The sequence below is a fragment of the Myotis nattereri genome (genome assembly GCF_964212035.1).
Source record: "Myotis nattereri genome assembly, chromosome: 5".
NCBI classification, from domain to species: domain Eukaryota; kingdom Metazoa; phylum Chordata; class Mammalia; order Chiroptera; family Vespertilionidae; genus Myotis; species Myotis nattereri.
In genome coordinates, this window is record NC_138080.1 from 41,834,671 (window position 1) to 41,859,390 (window position 24,720).

Below are 24,720 nucleotides of genomic sequence, written 5' to 3' on the forward strand. Positions count from 1 at the left end.
GAGAGAGAAATTGATTTGCTTCTGGGAGATCATTGAGGATGACAGTGTTAGGCCGTAATAGTACAGCACAGTAGAAAAGGAAGAGGGATGAAATAGAGGGAAAGGTTAATCTTTACAAATCAAGGGGAAACATGGGCTGGGGTGAGGGCAATGCCCTATATCCAGGTGTTTATTTGCCCCTAGTAAACAACTGAGGTGGAAGGCCGCACCCCCTGAACGGAAACAAATTGGGGGTCCGGTATCTCAGGAGTATCCCTAGGAGATGCTCTGGAGGGCGGGGATGCAGCCGGGTAGTGGGCGGAGCCTCGGCCGGCCTGACTCCGAGCCTCAGGGGGCGGGGCGTAGGCGGAGTCTTCTCCCTAAATAGGCGCGCTGGGGGGCGGCGCAGGCATTCGGATTGGTGGCTCTTGAACCCGGAAGCAGTCGGCGGCGCTCGGAAGCCTCGGCGGCAGGCGGGAGACGGCTGGTCCAGCAGTTGCAGAATGGTCGGCGGCGGTGGCGGGAAGCGCAGGCCCGGCCGGGAAGGGCAGCAGGTACTGCCACGGAGGCGGTGCGGGCTCCGCGGGCGCTCTGAGTGGTAGCCGGGGCGCCAGGGGGCTGCTCATCGCACTTACCCAGTGACCACCGAGCGCCGGCCGTGTGCGCGGGTCGGGGCCGCTCTTTCCCAGAGTTCTGCTGGGTTTGGGGCCAGAGACGTAGCGCCTCGGCATCTTCTGCTCTCTCCCGGCGCGGCCAACCAACAGTTCATTCATTCATTCAACCAGCCAAATTGATCGGAGGCCGGGCGCAAGGCAGGCGCTGTGCCGGCGCCCCTGCCCCTCGCGGAGCCCCCAGCCTCGGGAGGCGGGGCACCAGCGAAGATAACGTGTTGCCGTAACGCTTTTGTTGGCTTTTGTAACAAAAAATGTGTAGCGAGTGCTGTGGGAACATGGAAGGGGGATTTTAACCAGTCCCTGGGAACTGTGAAGGAAGTCTTTTAGGGCGGCTCACCAGTGTGAAAGCGTTCGTGAAGGCGGAGAAGAGAAACAAGGGCCCAGAAATCGGTGCAGAGGTGTTTGGGCACAGCGGAGAGTCCCGCCAGGCTGGAGCCTGGGAGGTGGGGAAGTAAGGGGGACCTGATCCCAAAGGCAAGGGGGGTGGGGGGATGATCTGGGCCTTCATTATATTTGGGTCAAGCATCAGCGCAGCCCCTGAAGGGCACAGCTGTCCTAACTTCTAGTTATTGGGGATGTGGAGGTGCTGAATTGGTGTGTGCTGTAAGGCAGAGCTGCTAAAAAATAAAAATATAAATAAATCCTTATCTCCTTTTGGTCAGTGGACCGCTTTGACAGAGTGATAGTGTTAGAAACGAAATAACAAAAATAAAGATGACTCTATAGAGACTACAGCTAACAATAATTGCCAGATTCTATATATTACCTGCTAAGACTTTTCTGTGTGTTTTTGTAAGTAACTTACGCGCATAAACAGCCCTATGATGCAGGTGGAGCACTGCATATGCCCTGTTGGTAAATGAGTAAACAAGGCACAGAGAGAGGTGAGTAACTTGCCCAGGGTGACCGAGCTGGAAATCAGAAGGCAGGTGTCCGTCAACCCAGGTCACCTCACCAGGTCATCGTTAGGCAAAACTGCCTTTCAGCGAGGTAGATAGACTGAGACTTTTCATTCTAACAACTTAAGTGTGAGCCAGTCTTTGGACCAAAGTTGGCTATTAAAACAGAAGGGAGGGTAGGTCAGAACTTGATATGTTCCAACTGTTGTATTTGCAGTTGGAGAAGCAGCATGAAGTGCTGTGCCCAGGAGCCAGCCCATCTGGGTTTAAATAAATCCCTGTCCTTTCATTTTATACTTAGGGCCCTAGGGGTAATTACTTCAGTCTCCTCATCTGTAAAATGTGGATAATATCTTGCTCATAAGGTAGTTGTGAAGATTAAATGAGTTAATCCATAGAAAATCCTTATTAGAACGGTGGCCTGGCACATAGTAAGTGCATAATAACTACTTTTTTTATTATGTATTTTTATTATTATTATCTTTATTAGTTGTTTGCTGTTATCATCATCCATTTTTGGATTCATATTTCAGCACCTTTTTTGTTTAATTCATTAGGACCTCAGGCACATTATAATCTTTGGCTTTTTTACCTTGTTTATTTAATGACATAACAAACACCTGTAAAGCCACTGCCCAACCCGAGAACTGAAACATTGACAGTAACTACATCTACTTGTGTTCCTCACCTGCCCTCTAACTTCCTGTCACCCACATTCAATGTAGCTACCATCCTGAATTTTATGTTTTCCCTTGCCTTCTTTTTACAGCTTTATCAGCTATGAGTGTATGCCTAAACAACATTTATTTATTGTTTTTGAACTTCACAAAAAGGCTGTGATGCTGCATATAATCTTCAAGGACTTTTTGTTTCACTCAACATTCTATTATGAAGACTGATTCATAATATTGTGTGTACCTCTATTTCATTTTCACAAAGTGTAATATTACATTGTTGGAAATTCTGTAACTACCTCTTCTGTCAGTAGGCATTTTTCATTTATTCTCTGTCTTCTGCTCTTAGAAACAGTGCTATCAAGAACATTCTGGTATGTGTCATCTTTGTAGGCTTTGATGCTACCTAAAGTAGTATCAATAAACTTGAGTCTACTGGGAAAATTGAAGGCTATAAGTATGAGAAGGATTTAAGGTTAAAATTTTTCAACCTTGGCACTATGGACATTTTGGGCCATTTAAGTGTTTGTTAAGGAAGCCCATTCTGTGCATTGTAGGATATTAGCAGTATCCCTCGCCTCTATCCCACTAAATGTCAGTAGCACCTCTCCAAAAACCTCTCCAGACATTACTAAATGTGTCCCTTAGGGAGTTGGGGCGGGCGGGGAGAAATCCCTCCTGGTTGAGAAGCACTGACTGATGGGAAGAATAAGAAGAGAAGAACTTAATCCAAAAGAAAGGTTCTAAAAAGAAAATCAGCCGAAACCGGTTTGGCTCAGTAGATGGGGCATTGGCCTGTGGCCTGAGGGGTCCCAGGTTCGATTCCGGTCGGGGGCATGTGCCTGGGTTGTGGGCACATCCCCAGTGGAAGATGTGCAGGAGGCAGCTGATCGATGTTTCTCTCCTATCGATGTTTCTAACTATCTCTCTCCCTCTCTGTAAAAAATCAATAAAATATATTTAAAAAAAAAAAAAGAAAGAGAAGAAAATCAGATTGCTACTTGCAAAACTAAAGATAAGTAACCTCCAACTGAGTATTTTGTCATTATAGAAATTTATCGAATACCTAACATGCATTATAAAACTTGGCATACTTATATAATGAGCCTATTTTACAGACATGTTGGAGATCAAGTTTTATGACCTAGTCCTGGCATTAAAGGGCCTTTTGTGAAATAATTAACTAGTAAATTCCCTTGTATCCAGTTATTTTGGACAATTGCATTTGATGTGATAACAATATATATAAACAAAACGCATGGTGAATCCTATTTACCAAAAGAAGGCAAAACCTGCCTCTTCCTTATTCCTCTTTTCCCACTTTTTACCTTTTCTTTTTACTTTAGTTATTTTGTTGTTTATATTTTTTGTTTTTATTATCTTAGAGAAATACACTTAAAGACTTGCTGTATGAGTCCTCTTAACTACTATATATTATAAACTTTTTTATTTGCTTAAAAGAATTCCCAGATTTTACTCAAAAATACCATTTATAGAGTTTCAAAGTGTATCTCATAGAGTTGGGTAAACAGAAATAAACAATGTTGTTATTTAAGGAAAGTTATTGAAATTACTGTTTGGAGAAAAAACATTTTGTATGCCAATTTTCAGTGTGAAATAACAGTTGATGTGAAGAAGAGTAAATCCTGTGAAGCTGATGTCTCTAGTGACCTTCGAAAAGAAGTAGAAAATCATTATAAGCTTTCTCTGCCTGAAGATTTCTATCACTTCTGGAAGTTCTGTGAAGAACTTGATCCTGAAAAGCCAGCTGGTGAGTTGTTCCAGAATCGTTCTCCTACTTCTACCAATTGAAAAGACAGTAGGAAACTAAACCAAGGATCTAAACAGTTCATAGAAAAGGAACCGTTTCAAACAGGTTTCTAATAAGAGAAACATAAGCTTATGCTAAAAATTATACCACTATCGCCTATTATCCTGGTAAAGGTAAAGAATTTCACAACATCCTTTGATGAGGGTTTGAAAGAAAACAAGTATTCTGATATGGTGCAAGAGTTTTAGTATGACTTTTAGCAACTTATGGATTATGTGAACCAAAATTATGTTCAATGATATATATTGAAACAAAAAATAAGAAATGGCTTAAATGCCCATCAGTAATGCATCCATTCAATGAGTATTCATTGTTTTAAAAGAGTGAATCTGATTTTTAGGCAATGATAAAGTATCATGCCTGAAAAATTTTAAGTGAAAAAGAAGAGTATAGAGTATTCAGAAGTCAAGGATGCACACACACATCCTTATATACTTCCTATGTACGTATACTATCTCTGAAGGGATACACAAAAACATGATGTTTTTGACGAGTTACTTTTCACTCTTACCGTTTTGTACTGTTTAAATTTTGAGCATGATGTGGGGGGAGAGAAGCACTAATACTCAATTGATGAAAATGAATCATATTGGTAGATAACTATGAATTTTGACAATATATCAAAATACTTAAACTCTGCAGCTACTTCTCAAAAAATATTCATGGTTAAGATATTCACGGAAGCATTGTTTAGAATAGTAAAAAAGTTAAACAGTAAATATCAATAGTAGAATAGTTATCTATAATGGAACATTGTGCAGGTATTAAAAATTATGTTAAAGAATTTAATTTCATGGGAAAATATTCAGAAAATTTAAGTGAAAACAGAATGGAGAACAAAAAAAAATTGGAAAACAGCATGATCTCCCTTTAAAATATCTATATGTTTATATTTGTTTATAGAGAGGGGAATGTTATTACTGTCTACCAGACTATTAACCTGGTTATCACTGGCTAGTGAGATGGGTAGTTTTAGTTTTTATATTGCTTTAAAAATTAGGGTGTGCTGTCTTAACTTCCCGCCAAGCTGAGCCATCTTCTCCCTCCAAGGAAACTGTGCTCTTATTCACATTGTTACCTCTTCTAAGAATTTTCTTCCTTTCTCCAGCCCCACCATGGAATTCCTGGAATGCTTACTTCTCTCTTAGAAGAACAACCAGACCCATCTTATATAGTTAGAGTGTACATTTGAACAGACTTCATAACTGGTATTATTTAACATTCTCCCTCTGTGGTCTGAGAATGGAGATAGAAGGAATCATACAGCATTTGGTTGGCTAGATAGATTGTCAAGGAGGCAAAGGAATCCCACAGTGATAATTAACTGAAGTGGAGGGAAAGGGAAAGAAATGTTTTCATTAAATAAATTATTCATGTTCCTTAATGCACACTCATTTGTTATCTATCATGTTTCTCCCTTAATCTGGGTGTGCTACAATTATCTAAGGCTCACAACAACCTAGTAATGAGACAGGGTAAGTGTTTGCAGCTCCAATATGCCCATAGGAAAACAAAACAGTCTTGCTTTGGCCAAAATAACAAATGGCAGGAATGTTTGAAATGTATTCAGTGGTAAATTTAGGAGGAAATCCTAAATGTAAGTGCCACATTTTTATTGCTCTGATTTCTTTTCCATTGAGTGTTTATAACTAACATCTTCACATGTAACTAATTTTTTTTTTTTTTTACTTTAAATGATTTTTTAAGATAATTGCTTAGAAATAGTTTACTAGTGAAAGGCATTATGTCCTATCTGCCTCTAGAAAGTTATTGTCTAAATAAATTTATTTAATTTATAGATTCACTTTCCGAAAGCCTTGGACTTCAGTTAGTGGGTCCGTATGACATCCTTGCCGGAAAACATAAAATGAAAAAAAAATCATCAAGCCTGAATTTTAACCTTCACTGGAGATTTTACTATGATCCTCCTGAGTTCCAGACAATAATTATTGGAGATAATAAAACTCAGTTCCACATGGGGTATTTCAGGTAAAGGATCTTTTCCTCTAAAATATAGTTACTGTCCTTCTAACAAGCATAAATAAATATTCAAAGTGAATGGCATATTTTTACCTTGTTGGTGGGTACATGGGCCATCTGTTCTTCTGTTGCTATCCTAACTTACCCTAGGATGGGTGAACTCTAGGTTTAACCTCACTGGTTTTTCCTTTGTGGTTATAAACTTTTTCTGGGGGGAAGGGCAGTTGAGAAAAGCTCTTTTAACTCAAGGAAGATAGTTTAGAGCAGATGCTGTGACTTTAATTAGCCATGTGCTTCAAGGGACCATAGAGACAGTCAGTAGTTAAGAATGTGCTCTAGCCCTAACCAGTTTGGCTCAGTGGATAGAGCGTCAGCCTGCGGACTCAAGAGTCCCAGGTTCGATTCCGGTCAAGGGCATGTACCTTGGTTGTGGGCACATCCCCAGTAGGGAGTGTGCAGGAGGCAGCTGATCGATGTTTCTCTCTCATCGATGTTTCTAACTCTATCTCTCTCCCTTTCTCTCTGTAAAAAGTCAATAAAAATATATATATTTTAAAAAAGAATGTGCTCTAGCTCTTTCCCTTTGGCGTGCCACTGAAGATCCTGGCGTTGCCCTGCACTTGTGACAGTCTTGATGCTGCCCCCACCTTATACCCACCAATAAGTCAATTTTCTATCAAAAAAAAAAAATGTGATCTGGAATCAGGTCCTACTGACTGGTCCTACTGTTTGCTATCTGACTGACCCTGTGTCAGTCATTAGTGATTGAATTTCTGTGACTTGGTTTCTTCTGTAAAACTGAGGTTAATATGGATACCTAATAGAATATTAGGGATTAAATGGCTCTGTGCAAGGTGCTTAGAATGCTAAAGAAATAGAAGTAGGTTACAGGGAAAAATACTTGTACCAGTAGAGATGCTGTCATTTAAAGTAAAGATTAACTATAAGATAAGAGAATAGAGGAAGTGTAGGAAACATGCCAAGGGAGAAGCAATGTGGTACAGTAGAATGTACACAGTGCTGGAAATTGGGTTAGCATAGATTTCACTTCTGGCTTTGTTGTTAATTTACCAGGACATTGGCCGAGTGCGTCATCTCTCTATTTTAGTTTCCTCAATTGTAAAATAAAAGAATTTGATTATATGTATACTAGCGGCCCGGTGCATGAATTTGTGCACAGATGGTGTCCCTCAGCCTGGCCGGTGTTCGGGGCTGATTGGGGCTTATGGGGGGTGGCCGGCTGGGGGGAGGGACCGCTGAAGGTTGGCTGGCTGCAGGAGGTTGGCTGTAGGAGTGCACTGACCACCAGGGGGAAGCTCCTGCGTTGAGTGTCTGCCCCCTGGTGGTCAGTGTGCATCATAGCAGCCGGTTGACCCATCATTCAGTTAGGTCGTTCATTTGTTTAGGCTTTTATATATATAGATAAATCAGATCCTTTTGCATCTAATGTTTTATAATCCTGTCTGTCCTCTTTTGTTTTTCTGCCTTTTTTCACAGACTATAATACTAGGGTTGAGTTGATGGTGTATATAATCTTCCCTACTTCTTTTTGATAGGCTTTACTCCCCTTTTCTTATATTTAGTTATACTCGTAACTAGGTCCTAGAAATGTTTTTTTAAAAAATACGTTTTTATTTATTTTAGAGAGGGCAAACCGGGTATGTACCCTGACTGGGAATCAAATTGGCAACCTTTTGGTACATGGGCCTAAGAATCTCAATTTTAGGTTCTGTATATAAGCAAGATTTGTCATTGCTATTCCTAAGAAACTTAGAGCTTAAACCTGGCAAATTCCAATCAAAAAGCAAACAAACATGTAGATATAAATTGTTGTCTATAGACCTAAAAATATTACTTGTCTAATGTAAATTATGGGCAGCTAAATTTTTAATATCTTTTGCTTAAACAGGGATTCTCCTGATGAACTTCCTGTATATGTTGGTACAAATGAAGCAAAGAAAAACTGTGTAATTGTTCAAAATGGAGATAATGTGTTTGCTGCCGTTAGGTAAGGAAATTCTTTATTTCAATCCTTTTCTAATTATATTTGTTTATAATATTTGTGCTATATGAGGAATTGAGGTAACCTAAAAATTCTAGATTTCTAGAGATAATTTCTGACTTTTGCAGGTAGTCTTATACTTATATTCTACTTTTCACTCCCCACCCCCTGCAAAAAAAATATCTCATATATCTAATTATCTTATTTAATGAAACTATTCCTTAATGTTGACCTCAGTTGTCCCATCGGAAAAGCAAAATTTTTTTTAGTGAAAACTGATGATATTTTAAACACCATCACTATGGATTCATAGTAAGAGCTCACTGTATCTAGTTCAAACAAATATTTAATAAAGTAAAACAGTGCTCATAACATCCTCAGAAGGGCTGATGGAGCAGCCTGAACCTCCAGGAATGAAAGATGTGGGCAGAACTGGCTCACCAATGGAGTTTGTCTCTGCCACCATCAGGAAACTGGAAATCGGCAGCTGCTGCCACAACAAGTGGCTTCGGGACCACACTGTCTTTGCTATAACCTGGGCCAATAAAATGGATGCCCTGCCCTCTGCCTCTCAGCCCTCATGCAGCTAAGGACCAGGTACTGAGATCTCAGCTGCAGCTACTCCAGAACAGTTAGTTGCCTCTACAGCTATGCTCACTGGTGGACAGCAGAAGCACAGCCTCCTCTCCCCGGTATCTCTTCGGATTTCAGAGTTGCATCTGCTTGAGAGAGCTAGGTCCCATGTGGAGTCTGAGCTGAAGAATAGTATGGGAAATGCAGCAAGGTCTCTTGTGGAAGGGGCTTGGGATGGAGCTGAGCGAGCTAGTCCACAATGCACCAGCCTCAGACAGAACTCGAAGCTATTTGTTAGCAGCTATACAGTTTACACTGTACAAAAATGAAGAAAGCCATCTTTATCATTTAAATACAATAAGTAGATCATGTTTTGTGGGAACTCTTTTTATTACCCACTTTTTAAAAAGACTTATGTCTGTGATTTAATAATGCAGATTTGCAATAAAAAATTCAAACTAACTGGACTGCGCTGCTATGTATATGTCATACATACCCGTGTATTTAAAGGGCAACTCGTAGACATCCAAAAAAGGTTCTTTCTCTTCTGATGCTTCTGAGTTTTATAAAATGTTGCTTGTCTCTGTTATACAGTTCTTATAGTATCTGTTCTTATAGTAAATTTTATAATTTACATAGAATTTAAAGTTCTTTTAAGCCCTTCAGATTTACCATTCAGTTGAAATTGGTGCCATGTTTATTAGAACTGATATCTGTTTACTTACCTACTGTCTGTCTCTTGCATTATCATGTAAATTCCATAAGGACAGAGGCTTTCTTATATAGAGTACTTGCCCCATAGTAGGTGCTCCAAATATTTTTGACATGCAAAAACACCTAACTTTTCATTAATCTTCTTAAAAATCTCTTTAAAAAAGAAAGTCATAGTGGTTATCTGAAATAATCCAAGACTGTTCTGGTATTTTTTAGCTTTTTGGAGAACACAGAAAAGAAAAAGAAAAAAAATTGGTGATAAATTTATAATTTAGGTGAAGACCAGCAAGTAAGTATTTGAGTACCTATTTCACTCAGATGTTTTCAGTCTCCAATAATTTATCTCAAACATAGAGGTAAAAATACTATAATGTCTTTCAACTGTTAACAACTGTTTTAGTTTTTAAGATTTTCCTTTTCTTAAAAAGCTACTAGAACATTTAGTTTAACTTATTTCTATACCAGCCTGAGTAAGGTCTTTGAAGTGAGACCATCCTATATAATAAAAGCATAGTATGCAAATTGTCCCCTCAACTGGGAGTTCATCCTGGCGTTTGACCAGGGGGTGGGGCCAGCCAGGGGAAGGGAGGGAGTACCCAGCCGGCAGCTGCTAGGGACCCTACCAGTGCACAGATCCTGTGCACTGGACCTCTAGTTTGTTATAAACAAATTATTTTTATGCCCCAGGAAACTAGTTCACTTTGTGCAAGATTGAATAGTAGTCAAAGAAATGCAAATTAAGCCAACAAAGATTAGTCAAGAGTAAAGAGTGATAATACCCAATTAGATGATAAGAAACTACTGATTTAAGTGTTAATTGGTAAAACTTTTACTAGTGTAGAGAGCAATTTGAATCTTATTCCAAAATTTCATGACAGATTATTAACATTGCCAGGTACTACGCTAAGAAAAGAAACATTTTTACCCTTAAATCAGCAGTTCCATTTCTAGCTAGTTAACTATAGAACTTCTGGACAGGTACACAAATATGTGTGTGTATTACTGATTATTGATAAAAATGAAAAATTGGAAACATCAAATTCAGCAATGGGAAAAATTAGGTCAGTAAATAATAGAACGTCCATACACTATAATGCCAGGATCCTTGTATGTTGATTTGGAAAGATGTTTGATATATGAAGAGGCCAAATAATAGAATAGTGTAGAATGATTCCTTTTTCATATTGTTTAATGAACATAGGAAAAAATCTAGCTATACTCAAAGTTTCCATTTATCTTTGGACAACAAAATTTGGAGTGAATTTTTCCCCATTCTGTTCTTTTAGCAGTACTTTTGCCCTCACCTCTTTTTAGAACTCAGGGATCCCCAACAGTCCACAGTCTATTTTTTTGATAACTGCTATTTAGTTAATGGTTTTAATCGTGACTTCATATCAGAACCTCCTGGGTTACTGGTTAAAAGTATTTGACTTTGAGCTCTTTTGGTCCTGCCTCTAAAAATTCCACTTCAGTACATATAGAACAGGACTAAGGAATATATGTTGTTAAATACACATTCCAGATATGTCTAAATGTAACACAAAATTATACTTTTCTAATTTTGATATTTCAGTTTTTAAAATTTATTTACCCTACATTTAATGAATGCTTAATTTGTTCAGGACCGAAAAACTAAGCAGATTTGAAACTTAGTAAAAGAATAAATTTATTTTATCCAATATATCAGATCTTGGGTGATATTGTTAAATAATCTTTTTTCCTCTTGCCTGCTGCTCCATCTTTCTCTGCTGCATTGTACTGGTAATGTGAAACCATTAACTAAGTAGCAGTTATCAAAGAACTGTGTGTGGACCCCTCAGGGGGTCTCTGACACCTTTTTAAGAGGCCTATGAGGTCAAAACTATTCACGGTATAAGATGTCAGTTGTGCACCAGTGGCACAGAGGTAATGAAAGGTGGGTAATACTTGTTAATACCTTGACAAGAATCAAGACAGTGGTTCCAAATTAGCAGTCATTACATTATTATTAAGGTAGTAATATATTGTGTGTCATTTAAGAATGTCAGTGTTGAAGCAGTGAAAACATTAGAGTTCTATCATTGCGTACACACCCCTTAACATTCTGTGTGATGAAATGGGACATACCTAGAAAGAAAGCCTTTGTGCATACTCAAGTGTTGGCTTGTCTCAAGGAAGAAGCTCTTGTGTGACAGAGCTGTGAGCTGAACTTTCTCCACAAATGAACCAAAGAAAACAGCTAACTGTATTTGTTGCCAGTGGTTAAAATTCAGGGTTTCAAAAACAAAAATTAGAATTGGGGAAACTTACAAGCACCATTGTGAGCTTGACAGCTTCTCACTACCTAACGACGTTTCCAATGTGACTAGGGGTAATAGTAACGAAAGTGATTTTTTCATATTGTGATATATCAGAGTGAATATGATATAATGAAAAGTTTCAATATTTGGAAGATCTGCATAATTGAGTATTTTCTAAGTGATCACTGCTGTATTCATTCAAAATTCAAGGTACCCTAATGGATTTTAATGAAACAGAGTACAAAATGTTCCTGGTTGTTATTTCAGTTTGTACTTGGCAACTGTAAGCTTCAGAAAGCAAAGTATTGGAGAGTAAGTTGAAGCTGAGAGACAAAAGCTGCATACATTGCTACCAAGATAATCATAATAATGTGATAAATGTGGAAGACAGCAATTAAGTGCCTTAAGTAGCGATAGAGTCTTCACAGAGATATTTTATCTAGGCCTAGAATGCCTACGAGCTTACTAGAAAAAATGGAAAGAAGGATGTTCTAGGCAAGGTAGCAGTATATGAATGAAAGTATGAAAACAAGAGGTGCATAGTATTTGAAGGCCTGTATGCCATACCAGAGAGGTTGAGGAAGACTAAAATTGATTCACCTGGACCTGATGTCTTTAATTTGCTTTTTATGGTTGATATAAACATATTCTCATGATACACAGCTGGTTATGACTGAAGGTAGCATTTGGTGTAAGTATGTGTGCTGTCATCAGAAGACAGTGATTTGGTGGTCTTGATTTCTGTGGCCCTGTGATCCTCCCCTGCTAACTCTGAACTTGAGTAAATGGATTGTTCTCTGTCCTCAGTTTCCTGACGTGTAAAATGGGGATAAGAATAACACCCACTATAAACGTTCTAACCTTTTAAAATGCCAAGTCCACAGCAAACTGTCAAATGTCAGTAGTAATAGAAGCGACTTTCCTCCTGGGAGTCTGGCAGTGGCTACAGAGGAAGGGGGCTGACCTGTGTTTCCAGCTCTTCATTTTACTCTCGCCCTCCTGTTCTGCTGGTTAAAGTCTTAACCTGCTTATGATAAAACACAGTTATTTCCGTAACTGGCAGTAACGTAATGTACTGTTCTCATGCCTTTTGTATTGTGCTTCTGTATAAGCTTATAAAGTAGCTTTGCTTTCCTTTTATGTTTTCCAAATTTATCTTAAAACAAATTTGAAGGTAACATTTTTAAAAATCTGCTGATCGCCCTAACCGGTTTGGCTCAATGGATAGAGCATCGGTCTGCAGACTGAAGGGTGCCAGGTTCGATTCTGGTCAAGGGCATGTACCTTGGTTGCGGGCACATCCCCAGTAGGGGGTGTGCAAGAGGCAGCTGATTGATGTTTCTCTCTCATCAATGTTTCTAACTATCCTTCTCCCTTCCTCTCTGTAAAAAAATCAATAAAATATATTTAAAAAAAAATCTGCTGATCTTCAGTATTATAACAGTGTCTCCTGGCTCTTCAAAAATAAAAAATCCTTTTGTGTACATTCTATTTCCTGTAATGCCAGACTCCTCCACAGCAGTATGTAATATCTTAATATCAAGTAATGCCACATAATACTTGGCTTAATCTCAGCTTTGTAAATATCCCTATATCTTTATTGTAGACAGAGATAATACACATTTCAATCATTTGTTGGTTTTGAGGCTGAAAGCTTTTTATTGATACTGCTTTTCCCTTGTTTGAAGAAATCTATTGGGGATTATGAGAGAGCTGTTGGTAATTATTCTGCAGTCTTTTTCTTAATGGAATTTGATGTTTTTAACTTAGCTCCTTTCACTTTCCCAAGCCTGTGTACTTAGTACAGTGGCCTATTGTATAACGAGGGCTTTTAATTCTTTTTCAGATTATTTTTGATGAAAAAACTTAAAGAAGTAACAGATAAAAAGAAAACTAGTTTCTTGAAATCCATAGATGAAAAGCTCACAGAAGCAGCCAGAGAACTGGGGTACTCACTGGAACAGAGAACCGTGAAGATGAAACAGAGAGACAAGAAAGTAAGATTTTTAAATCTGTTAATCGCTGGCTATTTTGCTATTTTAATAGGGTTTTTTCCCCTCCCTTGACTCCTTCCCACGTGCCCCTTATCCTTGTCTTTTCACCTGCTGCCTCATCCTAAGGAGAGCTGGATGCCACCCCTAGGACTTCCTCCATGGCTGTGTGACAGACACCTGGACTGTCATGAGGACTGCACTGGAGCAGGGCTTAGTTGGTCTGTGGGTCGTTACAGGTCGAGTTATGTGCTGTGTTGCTACTGGGGTTGCCTAACTCATGCCAGTATTTTCCACGCTTTTAATCTTGTTTTACCACTTACTCATTTAATAGAACTGACTGAAGGCAGCTTTGCATATAATTTACTTAAATTTCTTTTTTTAATGGGTAAGGTCATTGGCTAATGATTTAGTGCAAGGTGTCCTTTGGGAGTAGATTTGTAAGGCTATGCCTCAGAGTGCTTTCCTCAGGGCCTCTAAGGTGGTTGGTTCCCTTCTGAGAGACAGTGTGTATCCAGATTTGTTCATTTCCTCCAATAAATGTGGGTCTTAGCAGTCCTCTCTCCTTATCCCTTCAGCATATCGTGTTGCATCTCTCCTAGTGCCTGTAGAGTAGTGGAGTGCTTTGTAAACAGCAAATACTTTGGTAAGGTGTTGGATCCTTTGGTTTATCACTTAGAAATTCAGAGTAAGTTACCAGACAAGCTAGAATTCTGCTCTGGGGTAAATGAGAATTCTAGAGGAGTTTGTTCCTATAACCTCTGGGGCGGAAGGACATTGGTCACTGGAGAATGAGGGCACCCCAGTCTCCTTCCGCCTCTCACCATTGTCTTCTGTAGCTGGTTCCTTTGAATGTTCTAGGCCAAATGAAGTACTAGTTACTCCAAAATAAACTAGTACTGGTGATGAAGTACTTTACTGTATTTGGTTATTGAAAGTCCTACTTTAGGTCCTTCCCTGATCGTGACTCAACTATAGGGTGATGTTCTGGTAAATTAGTCACTAAACTGCAGTGTTAGCAGTTCTTTCTTTACTCCTGTAGACCAAAAAGTTTCTAAATATATACATTTGAATGAAACTCACTACAATAATATACAGAGATCCAACAGCAGACTAGAGGATCATAAGAATCAAGTCAAAGATTTGAAATACGAAGAAGCAAAAACACCCAACCGGAAAAGCAAAAGGAAAAAAGAATACAAAAATATGAAGACAGTGTAAGGAGCCTCTGGGACAACTTCAAACGTACCAACATCAGAATTATGGGCGTGCCAGAAGAAGAGAGAGAGCAAGATACTGAAAACCTATTTGAAGAAATAATGACAGAAAACTCCCCCTACCTGGCGAAAGAAATAGACTTACAAGTCCAGGAAGCACAGAGAACCCGAAACAAAAGGAATCCAAAGAGGATCATACCAAGACACATCATAATTAAAATGCCAAGAGCAAAAGACAAAGAGAGAATCTTAAAAGCAGCAAGAGAAAAAAAGTCAGTTACTTACAAGGGAGTACCCATACGATTGTCAGCTGATTTCTCAACAGAAACCATGGAGGCCAGAAAGGAGCTGCAAGAAATATTCAAAGTGATGAATAGCAAGAACCTACAACCAAGATTACTCTACCCAGCAAAGCTATCATTCAGAATTGAAGGTCAGATAAAGAGCTTCACAGATAAGAAAAAGCTAAAGGAGTTCATCACCGCCAAACCAGTATTGTATGAAATGCTGAAGGGTATTCTTTAAGAAGAGCAAGAAGAAGAAAAAGGTAAAGATAAAAATTATGAACAACAAAGTGACAACAAATACATATCCATCAACAAGTGAATCTAAAAATCAAGTGAATAAAAAGTATGGGCACCTCCAAACCCCTCTTTGTTTGGGGTTTGGAGGTGCCCAGATGAGGTGCAGCTGTGAAGCAATGCAGGCTGCTGACGAGCCTTAGGCCTTCTTTTGGAAGCTCTGGGGTTCTTTGACCCAGCTGCAGTTTGTTAGGTTTTAGATTGCAAAAGGCCAGGCCATTCGTATGCAAAAGCCTCTGCGCAAGGCTTGGGTGGGGCAGGGTCTCAGGAAATCACAGTGCAAATAGCAATGGTTGCCTGCTGGCCCTGCCCCGGATAGGTCCTTGGGTCTCTATGTCCCTCGGCCCCATGCAGGAACAATGAACGCTGCAAGCACCTCTGAGAGAAAGCCTCCCTTGTGTTCTGGCCCAATGCCAGGCAGTCCAGTTTCTCCCCCTAGGAGTCTGGGTCCCTAGAGTCTCGCACAGAATTGGAGTTCAGAGCAGTTGGGAGTTTGTATCTCCCTCCTGATTGAAAAAGACCACAGCGTACCCAGTTGCCAGCCCGTTTCACGCGGCTACATACCTCCGCTCTTCTGCACCTCTGCACCTCCTACCAGTCTAGATGCGCTTTTCTCTTTCCCTCTAGTTGTTGGACTTCCACTAAGCCAGCCTTCCCGTGGTTCTGGATTTTAGTTGTAGTTTTGATGTGGTTGTGCGAGGCAGCAAATTCAGGTGTTTACTTATGCCTCCATCTTGGTTCCTCTGTATTCCTGATTCTTGAGTAAAGACTGAGCTTATATGTACAGAACAGCTATTAACAATTTCTTCCATCAGAGCCTTATTTTATTTTTCTGCCATCAACTATCATTTATTTCAGGTAGGATTCCATAACTGTAAATAAGATATGATTGGGGTTTAAACTTCATAGGCATATTTTTCCTGGCCTACTCCCCTGTTGTTTTATGCTTGTTTGTTTGTTTGTATTTGTTCTTTTTATAAAAACAGCTGGTAAAAACATAAATATAAAGAAGAAAAGAACTTATAAGACCACCATGATTTTTATCCTGCCAAAGACAACATATTGGTTACACTTTCTTTGTTATTTTAATCTCCATTTTAATTTGTACTTTTCCAGTAAAAATAGACCACTATACAGTACATTAGAAATCAGTATTTTATACTGACAACACCTTACAGTGCTTTGGATTGCAAAGTCCTTATGATTTACCTCATTTGACCTTCAAGGCAAATCTGCAGAGTAGGTAGGAATTATCATCCTATTTTACAGATAAGTAAATTGAGATTTATAGATTTGTCCAAAATCATAATTGAGACAGATCTGAGACCTGAATTCAATTTAATAATTAGCATTCTTTCCACTCCATCCTCTTACTAATTGACTATAAGCCACTTTGCCTTTTTTCATTCCTAGATTTCATTATTAAAAAGGTACTTTGACTTAATGATATTGTAAAATAAGGGTATACCATTCTATCCACCCCTGATCCTTATGCCTTAGAATATTACCACCGTGGTACAGGGTTTTCCTAAATTTGTATTTCTATTGTCCATAATGAAATTATGATTCTGGTATTTTGCTAATAATTGATACTTCTTTATAGACAGTTAGTACAGTTTATCATCTGGGAAATGTGAAAGTACACATGATGGTTTTTGTTGTATGTCAGCGTAAGATAAGTCAGTATATCACTTTTTTCTTTATCAATACTGTTTTATGACCTGCTTTTTATGCTTATGAATATATTGTGATTATTGCTTCATATTGCTAAATTTAAGATAAATATACCTCATTATTTTAAGTGGCTATGTTTATGTTCAAAGTTTAGGTTGCTTAACATTTTTCAAACAACCTTGCCATGAATATCCTTTTATACCTTTATTTGCACACTTATCTGATTTCCTTAGAAGAAATTCCTAGAATTAGTTTTGTCAGGTATACATGGTTTTAGATGATTGTGTGTGTATGCTTTGTTTTTTAATTTTGTGGGGTTTTGTTATTTGCAAAACTATCCTATATATGGTGTTATATTCCCACCAGCAATGTATGAGTGCCTATTTTCTCCATATCTTCACCAGTACTGGGTATTATCAGGTCTTTATTAATAATACTTCCTTGTTTTAATTAGCTTTAACTAGTTTTAATTATTTGATTATAAAGGACATTAAATATTTTTTACTTCTCTGTCGGTCATTTGTATTTCATTTGTGAACTATAAAATCTGCCCATTTTTCTATCGGGGGTTAGAATTAGTCTTCTTTCTTCCTTATGTTTTCCTTTATTTTTAAGACTCCTTTACAGTTGAACAAATATTCTGGCTTGCCTCCTGTAATAGCATGCCATCGTTCTTCCCACACAACTCAGGCTGCAGACTTGTAATGATGACACGAGTAATAACAGCCAGTCAGTTCATTGTTTTATAATTGCTTGAAGTCCTTATGACTTAGCTAATTTTAAAGATAAGGAATGTTAAACCTTTGCCCTGGCATCCAAATTGACTAATATAAAACGTCATTAAGTTATATTTTGACAGAAATGTTGAGGGTTTGTGTGTGTGTTCTGTTAGGTTCAGGTGAGTTTTTGTTTGGTTTGTTTAGTCTGTTTACCATGATTAAGTTTTTTTTTTATTTTTTCTTAAACTTAGGTCGTGACAAAGACCTTTCATGGTGCAGGCTTGGTTGTTCCAGTAGATAAAAATGATGTTGGGTACAGAGAGCTCCCTGAAACAGATGGTAATGTATTTCTCATGGACATGTGTATATGTGCATATATATGGTAATATCTGGAGGAAGGCTTTCCTTCTCTGGAACAGTAGGTGTATACATGTGCCTTCGGTGGGACAGTCACTAGAGCTTAGTGATAAGGAGCACGCTCCGGTTTTAGGGTTGGTCAGGCCTGAAGTAAAATTGGGTTTGTACCTGTGTAACCTTGAGCAAATTATTTAACTCCACTAAACTTTGTCATTTTTATCTGTAAAATGGTTAATAATGGTGAATACCATTTATAGGGAGGGGTGTTTGGGGTATAAAAAAGTATATAAGGTCTTAACACAGTGCTTGCCTTAATAGTGCTTAAATCATAGTAGTTACCCCCAACTGGTGTGGCTCAGTGGTTGAGTGTCGACCTATGAACCAGGAGGTCACAGTTCAATTCCCGGTCAGGTTACATGATGGGTTGCAGGCTTGATCCCCAGTGTGGGGCGTGCAGGAGGTGGCCAATCAATGATTCTCTCTCATCATTGATGTTTCTCTCTCCCTCTCCCTTCCTCTCTTAAATCAATAAAATATATTTAAATATATATATATATATACACACACATATATAGTAGTTACAGGCATTTAGGGAATTTCAACTTAGTGCCTAGGTTACATTTTCTGAATTATTTCAGAATCTTTGACGTTGGTCAACATACAAGATAGTAATTATTGAAATAGTATGTTTTTATGTATTACTTTGCAAAAGTTTTTTCATCTGCAGATAAATGAACTTAGCATTCAGAAGTCCAAGATCCTGAACTAAATCATTTATGGATATGAAAACACTTTGAAAATGGACTATTCATACACAAACTATAATTATTGCTATGTTAAGAAAACAAAATCACTTCTCAACTCTTTCCCCTTCCCTTTATTCTCTTATTACTTTGAACATCCCTGTGGGCATTGCCTTAATTATCATCCTGTTCCAAAGAGGATACAACTTAGAAGTCAAAATTAGCACTTCCTCAAGGAAGAACCAAATATTCCTTCCCAGCTTATGGATTTGGCCGTCAATTTATTTTATTTTATTTTATTTATTTCAGAGGGAAAAGGGAGGGGGAGAGAGAGAGAGAGAAACATCAGTTGATCGGCTGCCACCTGCATACCTCCCACTGGGGATCAAGCCTGCAACCTTGGCATGTGTCCTTGACCTGAATCAAACCCAGGACCCTTCAGTCCACAGGCTGATGCTCAATCTACTGAGCCAAACCAACTAGGACTTGGTTGTCCTTTTTTTTTAAAGGGGAGAATGATGGTTTTTATTTTTTTAAATATATTTTATTGATTTCTTTTACAGAGAGGAAGGGAGAGGGATAGTTAGAAACATCGATGAGAGAGAAACATCGATCAGCTGCCTCCTGCGCACTCCCTACTGGGGATGTGCCTGCAACCAAGGTACATGCCCTTGACCGGAATCGAACCTGGGACCCTTGAGTCCGAAGACTGACACTCTATCCACTGAGCCAAACCAGTTAGGGCTGGTTGTCCATTTTTTTAAACAGAACCAACCGGCCTTGCTTGGTGTTCTCTGGGGTTAGCATCTGGAAATCTGCATTCCTAATGAGTTCTCTACAGAGGCTGTTCTCAAACTTTATTGTGCTGCAGAGTCTTTAAGCAGTAGATTGAAGTCTCACAATTATTCAGATGTATTACTTTGTCAGCTTCACATCACATTAGAGGAGTTCCATGAGGAAAATGAATATGGCTGGGCTATAGAATAAGGTAGCTGTTAGTCATATGTGGCTGAGCACTTCAAATGTGGCTACTGTAACTGAGAAGATGAATTTACTTTAATTCAGTTGTTTATATTATACTAGAGGCCCGATGCACGAAATTCATGCAAGGGGCTTGGCCCTCACAGCCCCAGATTCATCTGGAAGGATGTCCAGTCTAATTAGCATATTATGCTTTTACTATTACAGATACAAAAATGATTGTTTTGGGTAGTTGGATTAAGTTAAATATCTAAAATAATTAATTTCATGTTTCTTTTTTACTATGAATATGAGAAAAACTTTAACCTGCATTGTATTTGTTGGACAGGATAATCTGTCCCACTGTCCCACTGTTCCACATTTCCGCCCTGAGTCTAGAGGTACATACTCTGTCTCTACTGGGGAAGACCTGTGGGCTCTCCTTACTGTCTAGTCTTCTGTTTACATTCTTCTCTTCAGCCTCTGCAAACTCACCTATTCGAAGTTTTGACAAGTAGAATTAGTGTCTTGTTTGGGAAAGGTTGAGAACATCTGTTACAGAAATAGCAGTCTCTAAAACTTCAGGGTTGGTGGGTTTTAAATTGTAGTGTCTGGAATAAACCCTGTTACCCGCCCCTGGTTGTGGTCCTGGGGTTTTATGTCCAAGATCTTCTTTATTTCCCTCAACTGTTTCCTAACATTCTAAACATTAAATCCTTCAGTGGTTTAATTATTTTTGAATGAGAAATGGTAGCAAGACATGAAGGACCTAAAATCATCTTGCTTCTGCCTACTGTTATTTGCTAAGAGGAGTAATTGACTGGCAGCTTGTCAGTGTGTGAGTGTTCAGCAAATCACAGTACGATAACCATGCCAAAGTTAAAAGCCCTAGTATATCTTTACCACCCCTGATAATCCTTATATTTGTACTTAGTACCAATAGAATATTGTGCCTCATACATGTAACTTGATAGCTATGTATCATTCTTAGGTGTGATTGTTAATGTTTAAACCAATCCTTTTCTCCCCACTTAATTAATCACTTAATTTAAAGATGTGTTTTGTTGGTTTCAGTAATTGCCATTCTTTTTATTATTGGATAATCCTCCAGGAGGTACTTTCTCAAAAAGGTCTAATTAGATGTTCAGTACCGTCATTCTCATATGCACCCTGAGATCTGACACACATTGGCATCCAGCAGATAGTAAGAAAATGTTGAAAGCCAAAATAGAAATGTTAAACCACTGTTCTTTATAGTTAAACATTAGACATTTTCCGTGTTCTTTCTTCATATTACACTTCTGCATAGCTGCACTTCCCCACTTGGGTAAAGGTTTGATTTTGAAATGTTTTATTGTTGTCTTTTCCTGTATTTTTTAAATAAAGAAGGACAGGGCAAAAAGGGATGAACTTTACTGTCTATTTGGATTTTATTTAATCCAACTGCCAATAAGGACTATCCCAGGGGTGCTTTGCATATGATCTCTGTTGCCATATTCTTTTGTTGTTGTTGTTGTTGTTGTTGTGTGTGTTTTTTCCCAACCTTTTAAAAACAGAAAAACATTCACATTCTTAGCTTGAGGGCAGTTAAAAACGGGGGTTGGGCTAGGTTTGGCCATAGTTTGCCAATCCCTGGACTAGCCTACTGAATATCGTTGAAAGCTTAGTGAAATCATGATTGCAACTAGATCCACTGAAATACTCACATTTTGCTAATACAAGAAATCATTTTGTTAAGCCATGTTTATGCTTGAATCTTAATTAGAAAAATTATAAAATTGCCATTCTAAATTACGTTGCCATCCAAGGTTATATCAGTAGTATGAAAAGTCCTAAGAAGAAAAAAAACCCAGCTGATACTTTTACTTCTGAAGATGATTATAGATAATTTTTAATATCATTGATTTCTTTCAGCCAACCTCAAGAGAATTTGCAAGGCAATTGTTGAGGCACCGAGTGATGAGGAGAGACTAAAGGCTTTTGCTCCCATTCAGGAAATGATGACCTTTGTGCAGTTTGCTAATGACGAATGTGACTACGGCATGGGGCTAGAGTTGGGAATGGACCTCTTTTGTTATGGTTCACATGTGAGTAAAAAACCACCACCAAACCTCCCCCTGTTCCCCACTCCTTCTCCCCTCTTCCCTCCCTCCCCCCCCCCCACACACATGCACATTACATATCCAAGTTTTAGCACAGGTAGGGTATGTATTTCAAAAGGAGCTTTTTGAAGTGATTTTAAAGAAGATATTTAAAAAATACCTTTTATTTGAAATTCATCTTATATTCTGGCAAAGGTGACTTACCAAGATTATATGCCTTCAGGTTTACATTAAAGTGAATTTACTTTAGATGTATTAAAGGAACATGCATGTGTGGGTACATACACACCTTTCTCAGGGCTCCATTTCATTTCCTACTGTGATGGAGGAGTTATTTGTCCTTGTGCTTGAATTCCTAGATGAAGAATAAATACTATTTTAAAATAGCTTTAGCCTTAGCCAGTTTGGCTTAGTGGGTAGAGCGTCGGCCTGTGGACCAAAGGGTACTGGGTTCAGTTTTCGTCAAAGGCACGTATCTTGGTTGCAGGCTCCTCTCAGGCCTGGGCCCTGGTTAGGGCTCATGCAGGAGGCAACCAATCGATTTGTTTTTCTCACATCGAATTTTCTGTCTTTCCCTCCCTCTTCCACTCTCCCTAAAAATCAGTGGAAAAATATTCTTGAGTGAGGATTAACAAAAATATTAAAAGTAGGCTTTAAATTACTTAAAATATATGAAATGCTAGTAAATCATTAGCTAATTAAATAGGACACACCTACCCAACAGTTTAGTCAGTGCGTACTCAACTATAGTTGCCTCAAGGTCAAAGAGGCAAGAAGGTGTAGTGGCTTCAGTGTGTTTCTAGGGCCAGCCTGTTCGGTTTTAAATTACATCTGCCCCACTTAAATGCTTTGTAAAATTTGGCATTTTTTCCAACACCTTTTTTTGTCTCCTTACCTATAAAATATGTCTGCACGCAGACCATTTAATTCCTGTGATGTCACCTACAAAGCACAAAGAGGTAAACCACCTTGCACAGGCAGTCTGGTTCCCGAGTCAGCCTCTAAGTTAGTAATTCCCAAACCGTAAACAGCATAGGAATTAGGCTCTGTTTCAGTAGATCTGGGGTGAGGCCTGAGAAGGCCACGTCTCTGAACTGCTCCCAGGTGATGCTGCCGCTGCTGCTGTGCACATACTGAGGAGCTGGACGAAGCCAGCAGCGCACGTTAGCGCACATCAGTCATCTGCAGGGCTGTTCAAACAGACGGCTGCGTTACCCCCCGCCCCAAAGTGTTTCTTGGGTCCTGAGAATTTGTAGGTCTGGTGAGTCTCATTTGAGAATTCTGCTTCCTCTAAACCACATTACTGTCTTTCCTCTGCCTTCCTCATGTATGCTTACCAGTAAAAATAATCCAAATATTTAACAACCAGAATGACAGCCTTGACCAACCAGAACAGTGCTTGGCCTACTAGGAAATGAACCAGTTTGATCAAAAAAGCCTGATTGTTGTGAAAAGTTAAATAACATATAAGAATATATGAAAAGGTGTTATTACACAGAACCTAGCACATAGTAAGTGCTAATTCATGTTTACCAACAAAAGCATTGCCAGTTTTTCTTCAAGTAAATAACAGCAGTAGTCTAAGTCACTTGATAACCCAGGCAGGAGCTTAAAGGATAGAGGGGTTTACATGGTAGGTGGAGGAGAGAGAATTTGAAAAGGGATTGGTTTGAAAACTCAAATTCAGCATACCTCTTCATAACAAGGTAAAAGCATTTGATTACATAGTTTGGAGCAGAAAAAATAAAGGTTGATCAATCTTATCTAAGGAAATAGGGAAGCTTACGTTTTTAACTTGGTTTTCTTCTGAATTTCCTTCAGAATATACCATTAGTCTTTTAGAGCTACAGAATTGCCTCTTGGACAGAATGCCAGTGGACAGAATGCCACTGTCAAAATTCAGTCCTAATCAATTGAGAAAGTAGCTAAAATGATTTGGGGAGTATGCTTTGTTAAATGAGTGCTTTTTAAATCTATTTTCTGTTACCAGGGCATCTGCTTTATTCTCTGCTTAATGTTATTTTATTTTTCAGTATTTTCATAAAGTTGCTGGCCAGCTTTTACCTCTTGCATACAATCTGTTGAAGAGGAATCTCTTTGCAGAAATTATTGAAGATCATCTGGCAAACAGAAGTAAAGAGAACATAGACCAGCTTGCAGCATGAAAGCTGGCTTTCCGTGGTGTACAATATTTTAAAGCATTAATATTAAACTTGTGATTTTTGTTTGTTTTTAAGGGATACAGAAAATAAACTGATGGAAACATTTACTAAAACTTTCTATAAATCTCTTCTGGTTTTGTTTTGTTTTTTTAATTGTTGACAGAATTACAGATGTCTCCCATTTTCTCCCTTTTTGCCCCCCCCCTCAAATGAACTCCCACCCTATCCTACCCCATCCCCATACTATTGTCTGTGTCCATGGATTATGCATGTATGTTCTTTGGTTAATCTCTTTCTGTACCCTCCCACTGAGATCTGATCTCACATATAAGAGAGATAATGTGATATTTGTTGTTTTAACTGGCTTCGCTTCACATAATAATTTCCAGGTTCATTGTTGCTGTCTCAAAAGGTAAAAGTACCTTCTTTTTTTTTACAGCTGGGTAGTATTCCGTGGTGTAAATCTACTTTTTTTAATCCATTCATCTACTGATGGGCACTTGGGCTGTTTCCAGATCTTAGCTCTCCTATATAATAAAAGCCTAATATGCAAATTAACCAAACAGCAGAACAACCGGTCACTATGATGCACACTGACCACCACGTGGC

General features: G+C 38.7%; 1 protein-coding gene across 1 annotated transcript; it reads left to right on the forward strand.

The window, feature by feature from the left end:
• The first annotated feature begins 415 nt into the window (after positions 1-415).
• HPF1 (histone PARylation factor 1) lies at positions 416-24,237 on the forward strand. The gene is made up of 8 exons (XM_081090931.1): positions 416-533; positions 3,838-3,997; positions 5,857-6,046; positions 7,947-8,045; positions 13,452-13,602; positions 18,039-18,126; positions 21,762-21,934; positions 23,983-24,237. The coding sequence occupies exons 1-8, from the start codon at positions 483-485 to the stop codon at positions 24,112-24,114; spliced, it is 1,044 nt and encodes a 347-aa protein (XP_080947057.1). The 5' UTR covers positions 416-482; the 3' UTR covers positions 24,115-24,237.
• The last annotated feature ends 483 nt before the right edge of the window (positions 24,238-24,720 follow it).